The sequence below is a fragment of the Asterias rubens genome, chromosome 21, assembly GCF_902459465.1.
Source record: "Asterias rubens chromosome 21, eAstRub1.3, whole genome shotgun sequence".
In the NCBI taxonomy this organism is placed as follows: domain Eukaryota; kingdom Metazoa; phylum Echinodermata; class Asteroidea; order Forcipulatida; family Asteriidae; genus Asterias; species Asterias rubens.
Genome location: NC_047082.1, coordinates 5,841,802 through 5,868,097, shown reverse-complemented (window position 1 = coordinate 5,868,097; position 26,296 = coordinate 5,841,802). Strand labels below are relative to the sequence as shown.

Below are 26,296 nucleotides of genomic sequence, written 5' to 3'. Positions count from 1 at the left end.
ATAGGACAGACAAATCTTTTCTTTACAACTTTCTGAGTTCCATGACAAACCAAATATAAAATTGAGTACTTTGGCAAATTTTCTGATACACTCCAGTCTGCACATGCGGATGTTAAACCCCGTTGAAATAAGCTGTGCTGTTTAGGGCGCATCGCAGCCAAGTGGTCTTTTTAAATTTACCGACACGTTGACCTTTGACCTAGATGATGACTATATAGGTCATTTGGGACAGGGTGGAATCATTTAACTCAAAGAATTAATTAATTATTTATTACACTATCATGGTACCACATACAATGCATTTGAGTGGAGAAAACCAATTCAACGCAGGTTTGACCCCTTGACCTTTGACCTAGCTATTTGGAAAGGGTCAATCAAGTATACAAATATGTTTTTTAGATTCTCAAGGTCTGGTTTCTATTCACCTCTAACACAAACCTTGTCCATAAAATGAATAGTTTAGAGAAAATTGACCTTAAAGATTGCTAATTACCACCTAATTTAAATATGCAAATTAGGTCACTTCTGGCTTGAAACTCTTTTGGATTTCAATAACAAACCAATAAACAAGAATCAACCATAAACAAACTTTTGCAATTAGAGTGACTCAAAAGTCTAAATCTGGTCCTCTAATATTGCACCTGCAGCAAACAGTACGCCGCAATGCATTTTGGGCATTGAAAATTCTCGACTAATGTTGATGTCGCAACAATTTGAGGCACAAATAGTTGAGTAGCAAATTTCACTAGTCGGTCAGGCTTGTCTAGCCTGTTCTCAAACTTGGTCATTTTAATAACCAGTTCTGTGAAAAAATTTGTGTTAGGCAATAAAGAAATAAATTTTAAGAACAAGTAATTTGTGTTGGCCCTTGAGACATAATTTTAACTGAACTGTATCATTTTTTCTGTTTTCTGTAGTCTAATACATGTACGTATAACCTTTAGAATAATACTATAATTTTGTCTGGGAAAGGGAAATGTAGAATTGAAATCCCTTCATTTCGTTCGTTTGGACATTAAATACAGCCTTATGGTTCGACAAACCAGTCAAACTATCAAGCGTTTTGACAACCGACCATGGCCAGACTTCTGCTGCTGGGAGCTGCCATGTTGTTCGCATTACGCAATGGCCTTATTTACTTAATAGGGCAACGCCCACAGTGCACGCAGCGCTGCAAAATAGCCAAGACGATAGTTGCTTGCCAGTATAGTCTAGATTTCAAACCCGCCAGTAAACTGCGCGTACATGTAGTACACGATCCAATATCGAGCACCATAGTCTCGGGCCAATGTAGATCAAAAGTTATGTAGATCAAAAGTTAATATTTTTTGAAATAAACTTTGAATGTTATAACTCAAGAATGGATGACGTCATTATGACGTAACATAGACGGTTTCCTCTCCTAATGAATATCTTACTATGTGTGAAGTTTCAATTTCATACGAATTTGGGAAAGGTGCTTTTGTTAGCTGACAAGGGACGCTGAGAAGAAGAAGAAGTATGAAAAGGAAGAAAAACAAAAACGAACTAGGTGTTCGGCTGTTGTTGGATCAGTGGTGAATCAATAAAAAAAGTGTTCTTAATAGCTTGTCAAAATGCAAAGTAATCAAAACGAAAATGTTATATCGATGTGTATTATGGTAAAGCATCAGAAAGTGTATATTTCAATCTAAAAGCCTTTAAATAATGCCTTTTTAAAGCATTTTACAGGCACTTCCGGTTTAGAAAGGTCAAACGGTCAAGGGAAGTTCACCAACATGTATCCATTTTTATGAATTATGTAAAGCCATTTTATATAATGTATAAATTGTCAAAATAGCTTTTGTGCTTTAGGAAATATGAACTTATGAAATGCTGACGACTGTAGAAGAGACTAACTACTTGAAAGGGAGAATGTATTTTGAAAACGCCTTGAACGCAGACTATATAGGATATGCATGAACACTGGAGCTTGACACTACACGCGTTTTACATGTATAGTTCTATCAATATGATTTTTTGAATTTTCAATGTCCGATTTGAACCGGTAGACGGATCAAAGTGGGGTCATGTCTGTGGAGCGTTTAAAGCTCTTTGCAAGACCTTTCTGATGAGGTATGAATTGTTGAAATAACTTATTCACTTCTTGAGTTATGATATTTTTAAATAATAAACTTTGGAGTAGTATATTTTTCAACAACTGATGACGTCATCGGGACGTAACAACTTTTGCATCATCTACTGGTTATTGTCTATCTGTGTGCAAAGTTTCAACTTAATGCAAGCTTTGCAACTGTGTTTTTTCTTGAGGACAATCGACTCTGAGAAGAAGACAAAAAACAAAAAAACACAAATAAAACGAACAATAACAAAGAGATGTTCGCGCTGTTGCCCGAACAACTAACAAAGGTGTATGGGCCGGATACCCGAACACCTAAAAAATTGTCATTATGGCTAAAGCAAAGGAAATGTTGTCTGAGCTACATGTACATGTACATCTTGATAAGTACATATACGTCATCTCAACACCAAACTTGGTTTGTGGATTGGTCTTTGTGGATTGGTACAGGTCCCACTCTGTTCTAATGTACATGTGACAAATGTCAAGAAACGTACTGGCTTGGTTTTTTTTTTTTTTTATTGTGTTCTATTTCTTTTGCTGGAAAAAAAGCTGGCGTCCCAAGAAAACATTTTTTCCTAATTATTTGCATAGAACATTGTATCATGCGGATTCTGTATTGTTTTTGGCCATGAAGGTACAAATTGATAAACATAGAATCACTTGACTAAATTCATTACACCAAGATGGTACATGCAGTGAGTACTATATGTTGATCTAAACTCATGATCGACAGGAAACAAAATGATAACAGCTAGAAGTACATATATCTTGGTGAGCCAATTTTTGGTTGGTCAAATCTGTTTGACAAGACTACAAATTTACAAGATACTTTTATTTGAATCTGGGAAACATGGTGATGATTACGAAAATTTCCCATTAGCAGTGCACCCAATCAGAAACATTGTGGGATATTACATGTATCAAGTTCTAATAAAAGCAGTTACTTGGCACAATGTCTGCTTATCCTGTAGGGTTATCCAACGCACAAAATTCTACCTAAAAATATGCACAACATAAAGAAGATTTCAAACTTTTCATGTTTCGCGAAAGCAAGTGTTTTTATCTCTGGCTGGAGGGTCAATTAATTGACAGGATGTGATTATCCACCTAAATATCAGAGGCAAAGGGTATGGAAGCGTTTTGTAGACACTACACTAAAGTGACTGTCAAAGCTTGGGAAATGTTTTTAACTGTTAAACAAATATTTGAATTGTGTTTTTTTGTTGCTATTTTCATGATTGAACGGTTGATTAATAAAATCAGTAAATATTAGACAAAATAGTCAGATTCCTGCAAGTCAAACTTCTGTTCTCTGTATTGGAGACTGGAAACCCCTGAACAACCCACCTGCATGAGCAATAAATTGAAGTTCACCCTCTAATCCTGTATTTCTGATTGACTGACTTTGTAGGTTGGTGATCAGATTCTTGATGTCAATGGTACAAACTTCTTGAATATTACCCATGATGCAGCAGTGATGGAGCTTAAATCAAGTAGCCAGCTGACCATTTCTCTTCGATCTAAGAAGGTTAGTTGCTATATACTTCAAACAGGATGACCATCAGTTACTTATCTTCCATGGGTATTTTGGTTTTACGTGTAGATTTGGATTGTGATCAGATTTGAATTGTGATATTTTTGCAACATCAATTTTCTACAGATCTAGTTTAGAGGTTGATCAAAGATAGCGACCTTCATGAAACCAACAAATATTGACAATAATCAAAGTAAATTGTGATAATGTGTTGTCAATTGTCTGCTTGAAATTTTGTGCTATGTTTTGTTTTTAATTGCCTTCTTTGCAGCAAGATTGACATGGATTTGATGCAACACTCAATCAGGGGCCAGAGCCTCAGACAAAACTAATAAATGTTAATTCAAAGTGCTTCACTAGAACAACACACCTGGCAAAGGTAACATATAATAATAATAGTGAGACTCGCGCATTTGGGCTCTGTCTCACACTCACACGCACAGCAACCATTTTTTCACGCATTGGGGCCAGACCGGGACAAAAATTAAAATTAACGACAATGCATTGCCAAATCCCGCTCATGTGTACAAAAAACTCAATATACAATATTTGCACAATCTTCAGATTGCACGCAGTTTATCAGAATCAAACGGAGCGCAAATTTGCAGATTGCGCACGCTTTTGCTTTCCAAGCAGGTTCAGCTAAAATTTGGCAGAGCGCAAAACGCTTATTGCGCACAAGTTTTTCCCGGTTTGTTTAGCAAATTCGTTAAATGCGCTCCACCATATCGAAGACACAAACAGGCAGAAGAAGTGAGAGGAGGTTTTTGGACATCATTTTTTGTCGATTTTATTTATTATTTTGGAAGGAACTGACACAATCGTACCTCCACATTAACCATCAACATCTCCTGTGTACCTCATGTGAGTTTTAATTATTCTGAAGAGAATTTTGATGCAATTTTGAACACTTTTTTTTTTTTGGGGGGGGGGGGTGATGAGCTTTGAAAAATCTCACGCATAGCGGGCCTCTGGACTTGTCATCTCTGTGAATGCGAAAGTTATGTTAGTCAAATGCATTGACTAATAATAACATTTCTTTTTTGCTATCTTGAGGCATGTAATTTTTAGACCAAAGAATGAATTCTGCCATTCCGGTTCTGCCCATCCCCGGATGTGAATATTATACCGCCGGGGAATCCCGGTACTTCCAACTGGGATCCTGGATGTGAAGTAACCCACCCAGAATCCCGGTTCTCCAACCGGGATCCCGAATGTGAATATCCCGGTTCTCCAACCGGGATCCCGGATGTGAATATCCCGGTTCTCCAACCGGGATCCCGGATGTGAATATCCCAGTTCTCCAACCGGGATCCCGGATGTGAATATCCCGGTTCTCCAACCGGGATCCCGGATGTGAAGTAACCCACCCAGAATCCCGGTTCTCCAACCGGGATCCCGAATGTGAATATTATCCCGCCGGGAATCCCGGTTCTTCCAACCGGGATCCCGGAAGTGAATATTATCCCACCTGCCCCCGATTTCACGAAACTCATCGCAAGTAGCGACGCATCGTAGGGTTTGCGATGCGTCGCAGACCTAAGACATGTCGCGGCTGCGACGAGTTCCACAATCCATTTCACCAAACACGTTGTAAGCGCGACGAGTCGCAATACAAACTATTTTCACTCTTAATAAAACCAACCCTTTGGACGAGGATGAACTGCTAAAGTTCTGCGGCTGTTTTATGTTGTGTACAACTTGGTCATGAAACAGTCGTGTATTATAGTTCATTCAAGATGGCAGCAGACACTACACCGGTGCGGACTAGTGTTTAGGTATTTTTTTTTTTTGGGGGTGGGGTTATAATTATTTATTTGTTTAGTTGTTTTAGTTTGTGTATGTTCATTTGTTATGCGTGTGTTTGTTTTCTTTTCTTTAACCCATCCCTTTTTTGGGGGGGGGAGGTTAAATTTCCATTTTGTTGTCTAGTGTCTTCTCGATTGGTTCACGGAAGTTACGTGTGGTAATTGTTATGTCCTTTCATGCATTTTGTGCGTAAACAAATGAAACATAGCATTCTTACGACGACCCATAGGGTCGTCGTAACTTTGACGTGTTCCTCCTCGTTGTCAAGAAACTTGCGACGCATCCAACGCATCCAACGCATCGTAACTTTGATGAAATCGATTTCATACGCATTGCAACTTATGACGTGTAACTGGTCGCAACTTGCACTTGCGACACGTCGCAGCGCTTCGTGAAATCGGGGGCTGGAATCCCGGTTCTTCCAACCGGGATCCCGGATGTAAATATTATCTTGCCGGGAATCCCGGTTTTAAACCGGGATCCTGGAAACCACAACCCGGGATCCAGAGATGCCAAGTCCAGAGGCCAGCTATGCGTGAGATTTTTCAAAGCTCACCCCTCAATATATCAAGGTGAATTCTTTCGGCTGGTGCTCCAGCGTGGTATCTTGTCATAGGTGCCTTGGCTTTGAGTGATGGTTTTTTATACGTGTTACATTCTTTGCATGTCTTCACGTGAAGGGCAACATCATCTTTCATTTTATACCAGAATGATGTTTGTCAAAATTTCTGTAAGGTTCTAGTTATTCCTGAATGCCTGGCTAACTTGGTGTCATGACAAAGTTGGAGGGCTTCACCTTTTATAGGCGTGGGCACCAACATAAGCAATTTATCACCGGTTGTATCAGCCCACCTGTAGTACAAAACTCCCTCTGACAGCTGTAGGAGGGGAGCGTTGGACCAAAGGTATTTTCCCGCAGGTGACAATAGTTTTAATTCGTGTTGGGTTAGAACAAATTGATTTTGCCTCGATTCTTCCTTCCATTTTACCAAATATTTCAAGTCAGGGTCCCCCAGCTGCAGAGCCCTTAATGTGGTGAGAATATTTTGTGAATAATGACGGTTCCTTCGATGGATCCAGTAAAAACTGGTTGATTTGGTTTGGTTCACCCTGATCGTGTACTGTGTCCAGTACAGGGGCCATTGCCATGTCCAGTATCAGCTGGTCGCTAGAGCTCTGATCCCTGTGCTCGTTGATATGTGAATTTGGTTGAGACTTGATTTGCCTTACTGCCAGTGGGATGACGTCATCGACGTCGTCCTCAAACTGTTTCCACTGTTTATGGATACGGGAGCAATGCTTACAGCTGCCACAGGGGAGATTTTCTACAACGCAGCCCACGAAATAGCAATTGCAGTTTGCTGTGTCATTAGGGATGCGGGACAGTGCATCAGCGTTCATGTGTTTTTCCCCTTTTCGGTGAAGTATGGTCATATCATACTGACTAAGCTCTTTAATCCACCTTGCCAGCATTCCTGAAAGATTTTTGAAGTGCATTAACCAAACAAGGCTATTGGTCCGTACGAATGTAAAATTTACGGCCGAGGATATAATGTCTGTATTGACGCGTAAACCGTACTACTGCTACCAACTCTTTATGAGTAGCACAGTATTTTCGCTGAACTGGGGAAAGAACATAACTCCCGTATCCCAAAACCCATTCTACTCCGTCTACGAAATCGGAAGCATCGGTGTCTATTACAAACGGAGGTTAATCCATAAAGGAGGTGGACGACTTCAAGTACCTTGGGCCGGCTCCAGGATGCAGAGCAGAGAGAAAGACATCAAAGGTGCTTGCATGGAAAGCCCTCCATGACATGAAGAAGATCTGGACATCTCAGCTCCCCAATGGTTTTAAGCTGAGATTCTTTCATGCGGCAATAGAAACCATCCTGCTGTATGGGTGTGAGTCTTGGAGTCTTGGACTCTCATCAAAGGCGTTGACCAAATCTATCAATGGTTGCTACACCAGGATGCTACGGATGGCACAGAATGTCTCCTGAAGGGATCACATCACCATCCTGGAGCTCTATGGCAACATCCCCCCACTGAGCGAGAAGATCAAGGAGCGCCGGTTGCGACTTGCTGGTCACTGTATACGGCACCCAGAGCTACCAGCCAATAAAGTCACGGAAAGCGCGGCCCCGGAAAACCCACCAAGACCATGCTAAAGACCCTGATTGAAGACGAAGTTACCGGACGCTCGTGCAATGACTGTGACATCACAAAGGACGCCTGACGGGTGTTAACAACGCAGACCCCTGACAACCCTAGGGTAACCAACCCCGAAGTTACTACACGCTCGCGCTTTGACTGTGATGTCACAAACAACACAACCCACCAAACCATGGGTACCCTGAAATTGACCCTGGGACGCATCATTTCAGCAGGGTGTGGGCACCACTTGACGTGAAAACAATGGCGGCGCCCTGAAAACAATGGCGGCGCCCTGAAAACAATGGCGGCGCCCATGCAATTTAAGCGTAGTTATAGTAAAGATTATAAGTTCTTGGAACTGTTGTAGTTTTTGTGTTGTTGTCGTTGCTCTGTGAGTAGAATTATGAAGCGTTTTGGCAGCACCCAGGCTGTCGCAACCCCGGGAAATTACACCCCCTCGGACAGTCTGAATCCTTGGTAGGCTGTGTTGGCAACGTTGCGTTGCCGACCCAGTCTATTGACCAGCACCTGCAGCCACTGTCGGCTGCGGGTGCTGGCAGCCTCACTGGTGATGTCGCGGGGCCGAGTACTCCGTCCCCGGCGTCGACCAAGGATAGTGGGGTTGGAAAACGTAAGGCTGGTTCTAGCAAGGGGCGGGTTACCACCATAATAATAATAATAATATTAATAAACAATGCTTATAAAGCGCCTTACATCCATGACTGGACCCCAAGGCGCTGTACACATTAAAAATAGCTGCAAACAAGAGCATAAATAACCAAAGAGCACCATACCCAGAGCACGGGGCAGCCCATTGTGGCTAGCCTTCACGGCTCAGTGGGTTCTGGCCTCTCGGGCCCCCCTGGCACTGTGCAATACAGTACTGGAGTGGGTTATTAACCAGGTTCCCGCCTCAGCGATCACACTCTGATGGGCACTCCGGGCCTGCCTGTCCTTCGGTCATCTGACGTATCTGCGGGGGAGTCCACAAGATAAGCGAGAAAAGAGGAAGATCACGCGGTACGCCGCAGTGCGCTATGGGTTGAATACCAATTTAATGTCTAAACCAAATCCTTTTCAATCTGTTGTATTTCAGGTAATGGATTCTGATGCACTTCCATTAGAAAAATCAAAGTACTTTTTGGCAGGGTGAGTACTTTATTACTTATTGGTCATTGAAGTTGCAAGAAAATGGTGAGAGAAAAACAACCTTTTGGACGAATTTGTGTGCTTCCAGATAGGAATAAAAGACTTTGAGCTAGAAGTCTTTCATTATTTTAGTGAGAAATTACCTCTTTCTCAAAATCTATGTGTGACCTGACAAGATTGGTTCTTTATACAAGTATTTTATTCACAAGCGTAAGTATAACAAGGATGGGAATAACTCTGAAACTGGAATAGCTCTGAGACTCTTGGAAAAATGACTTGCACACACGATGATAACTTGCAATGGAATGACTTAGTTGCACAATAGCTATACTATACCTGGGGTAGAGCTGAGGCTCACCACACTGACCATGCCCTGGGAAACAAGACCCTCAGCAGGTGGGCTGCTGCTAAGTCAACAATTAGTTAACTTAAGAGGGGGCAGTCACTTAAAGTGCCTGGTCACATTTGCTACTTCAGAGGGAGCCGTTTCTCACAATGTTTTACACTATCAACAGCTCTCACATGCTCGTTACCAAGTCAGTTTTTAAGTTATTATTTGTTTTGAGTAATTACCAAACGTGTACATGTACCTTCCCTTTAAGAGTCAATCCAGTATTCAACTCAAATTGTCAATGTTTCTTAAATGGCTTCTTTGTCCTGTGAGTGGCAGGAAGAAAAACTCTTTTGTTATAGGATTTGAGGCGTTGCATGGTGTCAATATATTGTCGGTAACACCATATGTGTATCTACTTGCGGGTAGAGTTTATTCTTAGAGAACTGTCTTGCTTTATTCTACTACCGCAGAGCAGATTGTTCGGGTGTTTGGGAGACTTCTCAGTTCTGAAAAGAACTGTCCTGCTTATTAAATATTACCCAGGCGGATGGTAAAGAAATAGGCTGGGACCACACCTTTAGGATTGTAATAAACTGTACTACCGCGGAGTAAGTTCTTGAACTCTTTTGTTGTGTATTAAAACCCTTTTTTTTGGGTCAACTTACGGTATCCATTTTCAGCTCCATTACTAAACATTACCAATTTACTATTTTGTGTTTGGTACAGAGCTGATGTATCATCAATTCCTAAACAATCACCAGAGACAGGTGAAAATCAAGCAATATGTGAAGTAAATGCATCCCAAGATAAAGCACCAGCCAAGTCTACAGAGGATAATAAAGACGACAAAGGCAAAGAAAGTCTGAGTAGCAACTGGTCATTCAAAGCCACCAGTAAATCGGTAATTATCTCAACATTTATCTCAATTGATTGTCCGTTTCATTCTGTTAATTTACCATTTGGAATTTATGTTTTCAAATACAAGATAATATTTTGATCATAACAACTGTAAGCCAAGTCTTTTCTTAGGCTTGAATGTCTGTGTGCGCATGTACATGTACATATAAGTGGTTAAACTATATCCCAAGTTCAAGTTGTTTCTTTACTGATTAAGACACCTTTTTCTAACATAAAAGAGAAAGCCTGAGTAAACAGAGTTCTTTGTCGCTGCCTCTAAGAACAACTTGTCACATGTTGAAGTTGTTTCTCTAAACATTGGAAACTCTATGGACCTCTCAACTAGTATTCGGAATTTGGGTGTCGTGTTTGACCCCGTCATGTAAATGTCATCTCAAGGTAATTTAGTATGTAGCTCTACTAACTTTCATCTGCACGACATTGCAAGGATTCCAAAATACATTGATCAAGATATTTGTCACCATGGGGTTCGCTGACTTGTCACTTCACGTCTAGACTATTTGTACCCTGTTATCTGGAATCACCAAAGCAAATCTTAAACACCTCATGTATTCAATACAGAGCTGCCAAACTTGTTCTCACTGTTAACTGTTACTCTCCCATGGAGAAACGCATCCAGTTCAAAACTCTACATTTGTTTTTAAATGTTTGGATGGCATTGCCCCACCTTATCTCTCTGAATGTTTCATCTTCGCCAAATCCATCGTCAAGGACTCCGTTCTTCTTCCTATAAAACCTGGCTTAACACTCATGAGTCCAGATTAACTAATGGCAAACACGCCTTATCATACTCTGCGGCTGAACTTTGGAACAGTATCCCAATTAGTGACCATGATACTTTGAAGCTAATTTATACCTAAAAAGTAAGTTTTGCTCTCGCTTGTTTTCATTTATAATTTTCTTTTGTTATGCATTTTTGATCATTATTTTAGAAAAGAGCAGTATAAATGCCTATAGGCATACATGTTAGATGCTTATTATTTAACACTCAAAAAAAGATGCAAACTAAATCAGGAAAAAAATTGAAGGTGAATTGATACAGATTTTCTGTAATAAACATTTTAGTAAGGTTCTGTTGTGATTGTGACAAGCAACAGAAAAAGAGCAGGAAACGTACAGATAAATAAGATTAGGATGTATTCAGCAATTAAAAGTTAATACTTTAAAATGAAAAACGGAAATGAATCAACACTAAAGCGACCTAGATTCGGTTAAAAACTCAAACTTTTGAGGATAAAACAATCAATAACCACTTATCCTACCATCAATCGTCAGATTGGATTAAAACAACTAGAAATAAACTGCTGCTCTAATTGGTATGGCAGGATAGTACCAGTTATCAATTCTCTACTGATCTTACAACAAAAATCAATTCGGAGGATCACTGGTAGACACAAGACCAATGATGGATGAACAAAGAATATTTTTGATTATAATATATATAACTGGCATACAGATCCTTGTCATTTGATTGGTGGAACTTACTTCACGTGACATTCATATTACTCCCATCCGCACACTGGTGATCAAAAACACCTACATGTATTCGCCCATGGGGAATAGTATTTCCCATTCAACAGTTAGGATCATCCTTGTTTTTGAGCAGTACAGCGCCGCCGCGCCGCTGCTAAAACAAAGGAGCACCTGTGCAAAAGGTTGTGATCCGATTTGTGCATTATTGCCGCTATGCGGCGCTATATGAGTTTTGGTTGTCAGTAATTTGTGTGATTTTTCATAATGTTATACTTTTAAAATACATCAAATGACAAGGATCTATATGTCAGTTATATAAAACAAATATTGAGTGGCTTTAATTCGTGGAATGGAAGGAATAGTATCGCTCGGTAAAATTTGGAACAGTCCAAATTTTAGCTTGCAATAATATTCCTCCCATTCCACTTTGAGCCACTCAATATTTGTAGTCTATCATCTGGTAGAAATTAATACACTGACAGACACTAAATGGGTTTAATTTGCATTATGAGAATAAATGTTGATATTTCCTGACAACTTGTGTTCCAACACATGGCAATGTAATGGCAATTGAGTACCAAGTCATCAATATCAACACGACTCCTAAATGTTTTTATGTTTTCTCATGTTTGCCATAAGATAATCTAGCTCCTTAACATTTAGAACATAGTTTTTTTCCAAACCATTTAACAATTAAATAGAAGTAATCTGTGTAAATGCCACATTCATACAATTAAATAGAAGTAATCTGTGTAAACGCCACATTCATACTTTCAACCTGTCCGACGTGTTCCAGTCAGCATACAAGCCTTTCCATCGGACAGAAGCTGCACTAGTCGATGTGAGCAACGATATTCTTTATGCAATGGACAAAGGTAACCTACATGTACATACTACCTGACTACTCTGACTACTCCTGCTAGATTTGAGTGCTGCCCGTGACACTGTTGATCACAACATCCTTATCTCTTGGCTCCAGAATAACCTTGGCATAGAGGACACAGCGCTAGCACGGTGCAAATCTCGCCAATAGAACTCATCAGCATGTGTGTATCGGCATTACGATATCAGACCCTGTTGTTTTGAACTACTCTGTGCCACAAGGGTCACCTGGGGTGACAGGTCTTTTTCTTCAGCTGCACCACGCATCTGGAACTCTCTACATACATACATACATACATACATATAAGGCATCTAATAGCGCCACTACGTCAAGAACGCAGCGCATTAGATAGGATATAGAGAATGTTTGATACACTTCTTAAATGTTCGAAGAGAGTCAGATTTCCTGATTGAGGGGGAGAGTGCATTCCAGGTGTGTGGAGCAAAATGTGAGAATGTGCGACTTGAGGCCGACTTAAGAAGCTTGATTGAGTTAGGTTCCATGAGGCGAGTAGTGTCGGATGCTGAGCGTAGACTTGAGCGCCCAGGCCGATGGAGAGACAGGCAAGAGGATAAATAGCCAGGAGCTGTGTTGTTGAGGCATTTATACACATAAACCAAGATCTTGAAGGTTATCCTCTCCCTAATCGGCAGCCAGTAAAGATCTTGTAAGTATGGTGTGGCGTGGTCATGCTTTTGGGCACGACAGACAAGTTTAGCAGCCCAGTTTTGTAGCTGTTGGAGTCGCTGTATGTCTGTTGAGTTGGACCCAAACAGCAAGGCATTACCATAGTCAAGCCTGGTAAGAATCAGAGCACGGACAACAAGATGACAGGTGTCCTTATCGAGGAATCTTCTGATTCTAGAGATATTGCGCATCTGGTAGTTGAGACCTTTGCACAGGGATGTTACTTGAGCATTCATACTCAAGGAAGTGTCAAACACAATACCGAGATTGCGCACACTCTCAGAGGGCTGGATGATCTTGGTACCGATACGGAGAGTCACTGCAGGCAGGAGGTGCTTAAGGTGATCAGAGATTACCACAAGGAACTCGGTCTTCTCCTCGTTGAGCTTGAGCCTGTTGACAATCATCCAAGACATGATCTCATCAATGCATGTCGACATCTGTGAGAGTGCAGATACTGTATTATGGAATTGTGGTTGCCGGGGTCGAAAGAAGAATACACTTGTATATCATCTGCGTAGATGTGAAACTGAAGGTTGTACTTACGCAGGATGTTGCCAATTGGAGTGGTGTAGATGTTGAACTGTTGGGGGCCCACTATCGATCCTTGTGGTATGCCATATTTCAAGTCAAGACGTTGAGAAAACGAGCCGTCAATACATACACTGGTTGTTCTTCCAGAAAGGTAGGACCCAATCCATTTGAGCACATTACCCTCCAATCCCATTTCATCCATGAGCCTGTTTAGCAAGATGCGGTGGTTAACGGTGTCAAATACCGCACTGAGGTCTAACAGGGCAAAAAACACACCTTTGCGCCTAGAAACAAGTTCCATGATGTCATTTTTGAAACTCTCTCCCACTTAATCTTAGATCTTGTCTTTGTACCACAAATATAAATCTCTTCTCAAAATTTATCTTATGACACAGGTTTTCAAGGACTAATTTTGTTGTGTCTGTTTTCTTTTGTTTTGTTTTGTTTTGTTTTACTGTGCCTTGAACACCTAGCAGCTGAGGGTGGATATGTGCACAACAAGTCTTTATTATTATACTATTACGTTATATTATCTAACTTACAACAAATTCTGGCCTGGCCGAGAAATACCGATAGGAGACGCACTCAATCGTGCTAATCTACCAGAGTCCGAGCCATCAGACATAAAAACCAGTAGTAGTAAACATGACTGACTTCATTGTAGTATAAGGCCAGTACGATACGCACAGTTCCATAAGTGCACACAGCGGACGAGCTACATGTATATGAGCTGCATTCCATAATCCTCAAGGGATGGCCTAACACAAAGGATGAAACTCTGCACTCCATCAGACAATTCTGGACTTCAAGAGATGAAATTTAAACAAACTTGAAACCTTGTTCAAGACTGTCATCTGTGTAACTCAAACCAGAACCATCAACATGCAGAACTGATGAAGCCTTCCAAGGTTCCTGACATACCATGGAGGGAACTAGCCTGTGACATATTATTTGATTTTGAGCGGCAGCCGTACATCGTCACCATCGACTATTACTCAAAATCAATGTAGGTAGACTTATTGCCCAATATGAACAAAGCAGCCTTTGTAGATACACTGAAGACACAGTTCTGTCGTCATACCGGTATTCCAGAGAAATTGAGAATAGAAAATGGACCTCAATACTCTTTATCAAAGCTCAACAATTTCTGCAAGGACTATGAAACTCACCACATCACTTCATCACCTTTCCACAGTGAAATGGTGAAGCAGGATGGGCAGTACAAACAGTGAAATGCCTATGGAAGAAGTGCCCAGACAGATGCATGGCTCTTCTCGATTATTGTACAACACCGTTAGTCAGCTGCAACTTATCTCTAGTCCAACTACTGATGGGACACCAACCCATAACAAGCTAGTACATCAAAGTCACTACTACAACCGAAGCTATTTACCAACCCAGAGGTAAAGCATTGCTTCAACCATGAAAAAAATCAGACAACAGTACTACTACGCAGGAAAACTGGTTGGAACCTTCCAGCACTCATCTCTGGAGATCCAGTCCAAAGTCCCCCACTAATAATAATAATAATAATAAGACTTGTAATGCGCACATATCCACCCTGCTGGGTGTTCAAGGCGCAGTAAAACCAAAACAAAAACCAAAACAAAACACAAAGAAAAACAGACACAACAAAATTAGTCATTGAAAACCTGTGACATAAGATAAGTTTTGAGAAGAGACTTGAATTTTGCGGTACAAACACAAGATCGAAGATTAAGTGGTAGAGAGTTCCAGATGCGTGGCGCGGCTGAAGAAAAAGACCTGTCACCCCATGAGTGTCGAGACTTGGGTTCAATGAGGAGAAGCATGGAACTTGATCGAAGATTCCTTGATGGAGTGTAAACTTGAAGCAGTTCAGAAATATAGTGGGGAGCCTTGCCATTTAGAGCTTTGTGGACAATGAGCATCAGCTTGAAGATGATTCGTTGAGAGATAGGGAGCCAGTGTAGTTGTTTCAGAATGGGGGTGATAGAACAGGATTTTCTAGACAGTGTCACAATGCGGGCAGCAGTATTTTGGAGCCGTTGAAGTCGGGAAATCTGGTTGTTAGGTAGACTGTATAGAAGAGCATTGCCGTTGTCAAGACGAGAAGTAACAAATGCGTGAATGACCTTTTCAGTGGCACTTTTATCCAAGTACTTGCGAATCTTACCTATATTCCTGATGTGATATGATGATAAACGAACAATATTGTTGATGTGTGGCTGAAGTGTCATCGATGAATCAAAAATAACCCCCAAGTTCCGAGCTTTTAGCGAGGGAGCTATCCGAGCATCACCGATGGAGATGTATGGCACTGAAACCTTAGTTAACTGTTGACGTGACCCAAATAAAAGGAACTCTGTCTTATCATCATTTAACTTCAGGAAGTTTTGTTGTGTCCAACGTCGAATCTCTTGGATGCATTTCTCAAGTCTTGCAATAGATGCATTGGCGTTTTCTTGAGAAGATTTAAACGTGATGTATAGCTGAGTGTCGTCTGCGTACACATGGTAATTCAGATTAAATTTGAGGATGATGTCACGAATCGGTAAAGTGTACAGCGTAAACCACTGCGGGCCGAGTACCGACCCCTGTGGCACAGAGTAGTTCAAAACAACAGGGTCGGATATTGCAGTGCCAATACATACATGCTGAGTTCTATTGTGGAGATACGATTTGCACCATGCTAGGGCTGTGTCCTCTATGCCAAGGTGATTCTGGAGCCGAGAGAGAAGGATGTTATGATCAACAGTGTCAAAAGCAGCACTCAGGTCTAGCAGGACTAGTGCTGTAAGGTTACCATTGTCCATAGAAGAGAGAATATCGTTGCTCACACGGACTAGTGCAGCCTCGGTCCCATGGAAAGGCTTGTATGCTGACTGGAACACGTCGGACAGGTTGAAAGTATGAATGTGATCAGAAATACGTGATGACACTACTCGTTCGATGACTTTTCCAAGATATTTTAAGTTTGCAACCGGTCTGTAGTTTTTAAATATCTCCTTGTCCAGGTTTGGTTTCTTGATGAGCGGCCTGATGTAGGAAACTTTGAGGCTATCGGGGAAACAACCGGAACTGAGAGATTCGTTTACAAGCTTAGTGATGTATGGTACAAATATATCAATGTTTTGCTTTATCATGGATGTTGATACTGGATCCAGCTCACAGGATTTTGAAGGAGATTTCATAATAACCCTTTGAATCTCAGCAACAGTGGCAGGCTCAAACACAGATAGTCTACACTCTGGTTGAAGATGTGGCAATGTCTGCGGCACGTTGTAAGGGACTGATGAAAATGATGAGCGGATGTCTGAAATCTTGGTGACAAAGAATTTCTGGAACTCGTTTGCTAAGTCCTGGTTATTGTAGGTGGATGGAAGGACAGGGGTTTTGGGTTTGAGCAACAACTTACCAATTATCTTGAAGAGCTTCTTTTGATCTCCTGAGGATTCTTGTACTTGAGATGAATAATGGATGATCTTTGCCTGGTTGATCAAATTCCTAACTACTTTACATTGGTTGCGATATTCTTGTCGTTGTGTTGCCAATTTGCCATTTTTCCGCCACTTCCGCTCCAGTTGACGACAGATCTTTCTCGCTGTACGAATATCATCATTGAACCAGGAGACTTCAGTTCAGACCTTGACTGATCTCGTTTTCCAAGGTGCGTATTTATCCAAGATGTCACTGACTGTACTCTCATATTGGCTGACATAGGAATCCAAGCAGTCATGATCAACTTCTAGATTTGCTAAATGAGTGCCTATGTCGTGGAACACTTCGGGAGAATTCACATGTTTCCATTGTCGGCTCTTTATAGAACCACTGCCTGGTTCAAAGCGCTGGTTCCCAGAAACAGTCGTTGATCATCACTCAACACCTTGCTCTTATGTGGTCCAACACATGGCTGCAAATACAGAAGAAATAGAAGAGATCTGCGTCTTGCCACGCATGAAGCTAACAAACCTCTTCATCGCACTCCAGCAGATTAAGACCATTGTAACCTTGTCAGATAACAACACCAGTTGCAACCAAAGCAAACACCAGCAGCAAAACCCCCAGAAGAACACTCCACCCCTCCAAAGTCAATGCCCAAACCCCTAGCCCACCACAACCCACCAGCCTATAGAGGACCAGATTTAGACATTTTTTTCATGTTGAGTCATTGTTGATTCTTGTTTATTGGGTGGTTATTGATGACATATCCAAAATCGGATTTCTCCACTCAAATGCATTTGCATGGCATAGCATGGCATATAATGACAGTGTAATAAATACCATGAATGAATTACCCCTGTACCAATCGACCTCTATCAATGACATTCCATGAAATAAAATTCACTCAAATGACCTACCTAACCAGCTAGGTCAAAGGTCAAGGTGTCAACTTCATGTGTTTCAAAAATCGACCAGGAGCTGGATTGTTGTCCCTTTTCTCTGGTAGCAAACCTTCACCCTCCCCCCAGATCATCAGGTTTCAATGTACATAGTCATTGTACACTTTGGTCTGCAATTAAACCCTGTATGAGTGGTACCTTGATCATCAAATGTTGGGTGTAGTTATTTTGATTGTCACACTTTGAGACTCTTTGCAACCATGTTGAATGGCCGAAAATCAAGGTGTATTCTGACTTTGGCTGAAGATTGACCTTTAGATTGCTAATTACCACCTAATTTAAATATGCAAACTAGGTCACTTCTGGCTTGAAACTCTTGTCCGATTTTGGATATGTCATCAATAACCACCCAATAAACAAGAATCAACAATAAAACAAATTTTTGCAATTAGTGTGACTCAATAGTCTAAATCTGGTCCTCTACTATGTGACTTTTCACATCCATTTAAAAAAAAATGCTGTTCCGCCCCCCCCCCCCAAAAAAAAGGCGATTGACCGTTTTTTTTTGTTTTTTTTCCTAAACAAAAAAGTAGAAAGTATTTTAGTTGATTGAACTTTTAGCTTTCGCTCAAAGACATCACATGTATTGCAACTACAAGAACTATCAATTATGAGCTCTCTGGACAGTTGGAAAATTGTGTAGCTTACATGTACATTACACTTTAAAAAAAAGTTGTTTTAATGTGTTTTAAAAAACATGAAGGAAAAGGAGATGTCACATGGAAAACAGTAGTTTCAGTTGACCCGTGACCTGTTTCATAATAGACCACACTCTCGATCCTGCACATGATCCTCCGTTGACAGTTAATTACAAGCCTTATCGAATAAGCTATGCCACCGTATAAGCCGTAAAATGAGCCATGCCACCGTATAAGCCATAAAATGAGCCATGCCACCGCGTGTAAGCCGTACCATGTAGCCATGCCACCATGTAAGCCATACCATGAACAAGCCATGTCATCATATAAGCCATACCATGAATATGCTACCGTGTATAAGTCGAACTGTGAATAAGCCATGCCACCATAAAAGCCATACCATGAATAAGCCACGTCATCATAAAAGCCATACCATAAATATGCTACCGTGTATGCCACCATGAAAGCCATACCATGAACAAGCCATGACATAATATATACATGCCACCGTGTATAAGCTGTACCATGAATAAGCCATGCCACCATGTAAACATGAGTAAGTATGTGTTTAGACATTTATTTCAATATTTGCAACAACAACAAAAGCATCAAATGCAATTCAATCATTATGTCTACAGAATTGAGACATAATTATAACATGGCTATACTCCGTTAAACTATTACCAAGATGCAGGGAAAAATTGAAGCATGTGGCTTTTTAAAAATTTACCCTTGGACAGACATGACTAGGACTAGACAAGGACAGACAGACAGACGGACGAGACCAGCCAGTTACATTGGTTTGAGCTCAACAAGATGATTACAATGACTTGACAGTTATCACTTTTGGTCTTGTACATACATGTACATTTTAAGAAAGACATTTTAATTTTCCTTGAGAAACTTTTAAGCATGAGGGATTGCTTTATGCTGGTTTGGAGGTTGTTCCAAAATATTATACCATTTGACATAAGACTGTTTTTAGAATATGAAGTTCGGTCGAAGGTTATATGAAAATCACCCTTTGATGCACCACGAGTGTTATGTGAATGAACTGATGAAGATAGGGTAAAACAATCATTGAAATTGGCAGGCAATATACCACATTTATATTTGTACATAAATTTACCTAAATTAAAGCTTAGCAGTCAGCCAACTTAAGCACCCGTAGTTCTGCAAACAGAGGAGTTGTGTGTTCTAGAAATCTAGACTTTGTACCAATTCGAACAGCTTTCTTTTGTTAAAGAAACAATTTCGTACATTGTGAATTTTAGCTACCCCAGCTAAGTATTGAATAATTAAGATAGGAAAGGATAAAGGAATTTTATAACATTAATAGGATGGATTTCGATAGAAACAATTTTAATCTGTTCATAACACCTATATTTTTTGAGATTTTGCAACGCAAGGTATCTGTACATGTATGTTTATTCCATGAGAGGATTTCGTCGATATGAACTCCTAATATGCCACTCTAAGCCGCTCCATGAATTAGCCACACACATACATGTACGCCATACTTCGCAGGTTTTTTTTGGTCTGTATAGAGCCAAATTTTCTTTTCATGTAAAAACATTTTTATTGCACCAGATTTTGATCTTCAATATTCATCTACATTTTGGGGTCAAAATCACTATATAATATAAATAATATGCTGTGAAGATATCAGTACAATTTGTTTTTGTTCTCTTGGTGATTACCATCATTTATTATTAATATTAATTATTGATCATTGGTACCATTCATTTACTATGGTGCATGTATGTTATGTAATTTATATTATTTTCAGGAGAGGTACAGAGGTTTTAGTGTTGAGAAAAAGACGGGAGATAGCAAAGGTTCAGCCCTGCAGCAACCACACTATGGACAAGGACCTTGGTGGAGCAAAGATCCTTATACTCTGGTATTATCTTCTGCTCAAACTGTTTCAATCATATTGCATGATACCACACACACAAAAGCTATGTCCACACTAAAGACACTGGACATAAGTGGTAATTGTCAAAGACCAGTCTTCTCACTTAGTGTATCTCAACATACATGTATGCACAAAATAACAAACCTGTGAAAATTTTAGCTCAATTGGTCGTCGAAGTTGCGAGATAATAATAATAAGAAAAAAAAATAACCTTGTCAATCAAAGTTGTGTGCTGTCAGATGCTTGATTCAAGACCTCGAATTCTAATTCTGAGGTCTCTAAATCAAATTCAAATGTAAACTGCATGTGACCTATTTTTTTCACTTGATTAAATTTGTAAATTTCATTTAAGATTAAAGTACTTCATGAAGCAATAAACAGCCATCATTCATCATTTTTTATTTTTTAAAAACTTAGTTTGATGCTTAAAGCCAGTGGACACTATTGGTAATTGTCAAAGACTAGTCTTCACAGTTGGTGTATCTCAACATTTGCATAAAATAACAAACCTGTGAAAATTTGAGCTCAGTCGGTCGTCGAAGTTGCGAGATATTAATGAAAGAAAAAAACACCCTTGTCACACGAAGTTGTGTGCTTTCTGATGCTTGATTTCGAGACCTCAAATTCTAAACTTGAGGTCTCGAAATCAAATTCGTGGAAAATTACTTCTTTCTCAAAAACTACATGTACATCACTTCAGAGGGAGCTGTTTCTCACAATGTTTTATACTATCAACCTCTTCCCGTTACTCGTAATCAAGAAAGGTTTTATGATGATAATTATTTTGAGTAATTACCAATAGTGTCCACTGCCTTTAAGTACATGTAACTGAATAAAAAGATATTAAACTTTCTGAAATTGGTTTTTGTGTCATATTGTTTTTGATTTTGTAGTTTAGCTCCAGAGTGATTGATGGACGTACACTTTGTAAGGTTGAGATTGTAAAGGACAGACCATTGCAGATGCTTATTGAAGGAGGCATTGGTTCACCTCTTGCTGGAAGAATTGTTGTCTCAGAAATCTATGCAGATGGAGCAGCTCAGCAAAGTGGTAACTAATTGTTGGCCCTTAGTTTTGTTGTTTTATAGATGTACTTTTATTTTTTATTTTTAATGATAACCATTTGTGTAGATGCATTTGTTAATGTATTATTTGCAGTGATGCACATGGAACTGTAAATTTACATAAAATAACCTTCTATGTTGGCCTCTTATATGAGTTGGTTTCTGGACCAGGCCAGCGTAAAGGTGTTAAATTGTATTGAAAAAAAGAACTTGATCTCAGGTTTGTATTATAGAATAAACAAAAATGTTTTAATAGGCACAAACATGTGTTCAAGTAATTTTAAGCTGCTGTTATGTAAAACTAGACATTGAGAGTTTGTCTTGACACAAACTATGTGTTCGGTTTCCGGGAGTAAAATAAGAGCTTGGTGCAAAAAATAAATGTTGCACCTTGCTTTGTTCTCAAGGTTTGTAATAACTTATCAAAATTGCAAAAATAGTCAAAACAACATCATGACGTCATTTTGAGTTTAAGAAGAATGTCCTTGACCAACAATTCACCAAGTTTCACCTCAGTCGAACTTTTGGTTTGGCAGAAATACAGCTTTGAAAAGTGCTCCTTTTCAAAAGGATGACGTCATCAAGCTAAGACTCCACTAAGTTACTATTATGAAGGAGGTTATATATACCAATTTTGAAGAAATTATCATAAACTCTGCCACAGACATATAGTAGATGTGTATTTTGAGATGTTTTTAATCTGCTGCTAGAAGGCGCTCTTACATTTGGTGACATCATCGGTATAACTTTTTTAAACCAGCTAGACCTTTGCCAGAGTTGTATTCAGTATTGGTAATGCATCAAAAGGTGTACATAATTGTAGTGAAAATACAACTGTATTGTTCAGTGCTCAGCTTCCTACCCTGTGGAGGATGTGGACTAGTCCAGGTCAGTGACTATTGAGATTGACAGCTAGTATCTTTTCAATTGGTGTTCCTTTATCAAACTTTTAATACATTCATGCATCCCTGGTATACTTTGTTGGCAAAACCCGTTGAACCAGTTCCTTTTGTTCAGATACTTGATGTGACACATGCAATGACCATTTAGTACATTCTTTTCCATGAGTGACGTTTCTTTAGTCTTTAATTTCTCAGCCCAGGTCAGAGAATACTAGACTGGGCATGGGTTGAGTTACCTTTTGGGTTCGGCCAGGCAACATCTTGTGTGTTACTCTGCGGTTTGGCAGGCCGTTCGAACTCCTTCTCTTCCTTCCTCCATGAGAGGAATACGAAATCTAAGAGGGAAGAATAAAACACTTTCAATGCAAGCTTTATAATCTCTTCATACATGTACATAAGTGCCCCTGATAATATCATGAGAACTTCTTACATAAACCACTGATTTGCCTCATTTCTTACTATGATGACAGGTGCAATTTTGAAAGGCGATCAATTGATGATAGTGGATGGAAAGAGTATGGTGGATATCTCGTTAAAGTCTGCTCAAGATATCTTGAAAGAGGCAATGACTAACATGGATGTGAGTTTTGATTTCTACTCGTTATACTTGATGTTTGATTGCAGCATGGAGGAAGGAAGAGAAGGAGCTCGAACGACCCGCAAAACCGCAGAGTAACAAAAGAATACCCTGACAATGCCCCTGTCTGACCGGTGGAAAAAGATAGGAGACCTCCAGCTGGACTGCCGATTAACGAGCAGGATTAGATCTCTTTGTACATAACGTGCGGTACCGCTGCTCTGCACCGTTGCCTTCGTGTAAAGTTGAATAATTGGAGACAAGAATTGTGAATATACACGTTTTCATTTACCGTTTGTGGTGTTCCACTGAAACATGGCATATTTTTACATTTTTTGTGACTTTCCGGTCACTAGCGGTGGTTCAAAATTTGGGTATTAGCACAAGAGGGTGGTTGATATTCAATTGTGTTTTTCGATTAGGTGGGCACAAGTGTACACAATTTCTATCAGGTCTCAAAAAAATAGTTTTTTCTGTATTATATCCATACGACATACGACACCATGGTTGAGTGAAGAACCAAGTGCGCACGCGCAAACTCACATACACCAGGTCGCCCATTGTCTGTATAAGGTATGTGGGTGATTATGGGGTGTCGTTAAACAACCGCGGTACCACGGATTCGACTTTTGAAGGACCTTCGTTCGAGCTCCTTCTCTTCCTTCCTCCATGATTACAGCAAGCTTTGCGTCAGAAGAAGCTGTGCACAGCCACATTCACATGTACACTTTTGGTCACTAAGACACCAAACGAACAGCAGATAAATGCATGTAGTATTGAGTAACTCTTTGAAGATCTTGGATTTTGAGAAACTCAAAACACTTTTTATTCATCATCGACACAGCATTTGTTATTTGATGTAAATGACATTGAGATAACTGCTACATCAGTGGTTTTAAAACTTGTTCACAAAATGGGGAACAAATGTGTACCCATGATTGGGGCTGTGCACAGCTACATGTACAAATGACTGTTCGCTTTGAAGTCACAGGTGGTCACTCATTCAATATCATGAATGATTTTAAAAATGTTTGTACTAGCTGCAATTGCAATTGCATTACAATAGTGTGCTTCTCCACAGCATACATGTAGCGCATTAAGGTCCTTGCTCTATGTCCACAATTACCTTGATACTTGATTTTGAGGCATTCAAAATGATTTACGCTCTTTTGTTATAAAGTTTATATGTGTACATGTACATGGTGTTCATTTACCAATAGTCCAAAATAACTATTTCTGTCTAAAATAACGTCAAAGTCAGTACCCATAAAATCCTGACTGCTAGTCTGATTTCCGCAATGGAAACATTGTCAGCAATACAACAAACAACCCCAATATCCCCAAAAGTAAATACAATAATGATAATAATAAAGGTTTCCCGGGACGGCCAATTTCAACAAAAATCCACTCATTTTACAGTGTAACTCCCGGCTCATTCAATTGCGTTTGAAAACGAATGCTCAGTTGAATCAGCATTTAAAAGTCAAAAGGAGTATTTTCAATTTCACTAGGCCGCAAGAATCATTAAATTTCGTAAAAGCCAGCAGCAATTTTGTTACGAGTATATGAGCAAACATTTTCCAAATGTTTGCATTCAAATTCAAATTCTTACATATGTGCTTTCTGACTCGTATAGCTGCCTATTCAAATGCAGATACTTGTGGGAAAACTTATTTCTACACTAGTTTGGCATCTCCAAGTAAAGGCCTAAGCAATTTTGAATGAAAGGGTGGCTGCCTGTAAACGGTACAGAGCAGTGGATAATGTAGAGCAGTGGATAATGTAGAGCAGTGGATAATGTAGAGCAGTGGATAATGTAGGTACATGTAGGGGCAGACTAATTGAAGCATTCGAGAATAACATAAGTTGCTTTTAAATTGTTTAATGACCCCTTATAACTGTTAGCTTTTGTTTCCTTTGAAACATTTGTTAACTTCTAATTCAAAATGGTCCCGAAATTAACAGAAAAACAAAAAAAACAACATACCAGTGCAAACAATATATCACGGCTAAAGCAAAGAAAATATCAAAAACACCCAAATTCTTTGTAACCTTTGACCTTGGCAACAGTTACTCACCAACATTAAACTAACACCATTTGTGAAAACAAATCCAATCTATATCTGGAAAAAAAGTTTTTTTGGAGACCCATCCCCTTCATGGTTTGCCAACATTTTGAAATTGGGGGATATTTCTCACTTTCGGTTGCCACAGCAATGCATAAGTAAGGCACATATTGTGACCTTTGATCTGTAATATTTGTTAGCACCACTCAAATCCTATTTGGTGTTTGCTTTTTATGTGTTGCTGAGAATCTTTTTAATCATTAAATGCAGACAATTTAATAAGATCATATTGGCGCATGGATTTCTAGACGATGCAAAATCGCCCGAAATAGGCATGTGTAGTTTCATATGACCTTTGACCGTTGTTATATTGGTGGGCCAACATGATCCCGAGTATTGTTCAATGGGAGACTTTTTGAAAGCTCTGCCACTAGACCTACCAGGTAAGGGTGCACAACTCCTATAGCAAACAATGGTAAATGCTAAAAATTCAAAAATACTCAAAAAATATTTAGAAGTCTCTCAGCCTCTTGATCAGATACATTGTCATACACTAAACTTCAGATTTCTTCTCAATTTTTTTGTAGGTCAGCATTTTGGAATTTTTGCTAATTACCCTAGAAGACTCGTGTCCAGTACGTCCTATTCCAGAACAGTGCGGTTTATATATATGCTGGCATTGTGTTATGAAAAACAAAATACAGTTTGGCTAAATCTAAATACAAAATCAAAAACACGCAAAACACAAGGTATTTGCTGTCAGTGACCGTCACCACGCTTCTCCTATTCCTAAGTTGTTGACATTACCTGGTGAAGAGCGCCCTCTCTTGATGAATGGCAGATAGTCTGAAGTTTCCCATTGAAACCTGTTTAGGAACACTCAACTTAACCAAATACAAGAAAACATTGATGAGATCTTGTTGGCACAGATACTTACAGTGATGAGAAAAGTGAATGTTGTGCCAATTCTAGACCAAAATGTGTGGAATGGCAATACTTTTCAAAAACAAATTTGACATGCAAATTGCAGAGATCCCAAGATTCTTTTTTTTATTTGTCATTAGATGAAAACTGTTCCAACACCCGGTTGCCATAAAAAAAAGTTTGATGTTGGCGCGCGAAGTTTCGGAGATGCGAAAACGCAACATATTGGTAAAATTTGAACTTTGA

The 26,296-nt window shown here is 39.7% G+C and overlaps 1 protein-coding gene across 3 annotated transcripts in view; it reads left to right on the top strand.

Annotated features, from left to right (window-relative positions):
- Positions 1-26,296, top strand: part of LOC117304909 (harmonin-like) — a 103,725-nt gene that overhangs the window by 70,834 nt on the left and 6,595 nt on the right. For all 3 annotated transcript variants that reach the window (XM_033789557.1, XM_033789556.1, XM_033789558.1), the window contains 6 exons: positions 3,513-3,629; positions 8,698-8,750; positions 9,811-9,985; positions 20,389-20,502; positions 21,411-21,567; positions 22,954-23,063. In XM_033789557.1, coding sequence (XP_033645448.1) covers positions 3,513-3,629; positions 8,698-8,750; positions 9,811-9,985; positions 20,389-20,502; positions 21,411-21,567; positions 22,954-23,063 — 726 coding nt within the window. The remainder of the gene's footprint in view (positions 1-3,512; positions 3,630-8,697; positions 8,751-9,810; positions 9,986-20,388; positions 20,503-21,410; positions 21,568-22,953; positions 23,064-26,296) is intronic.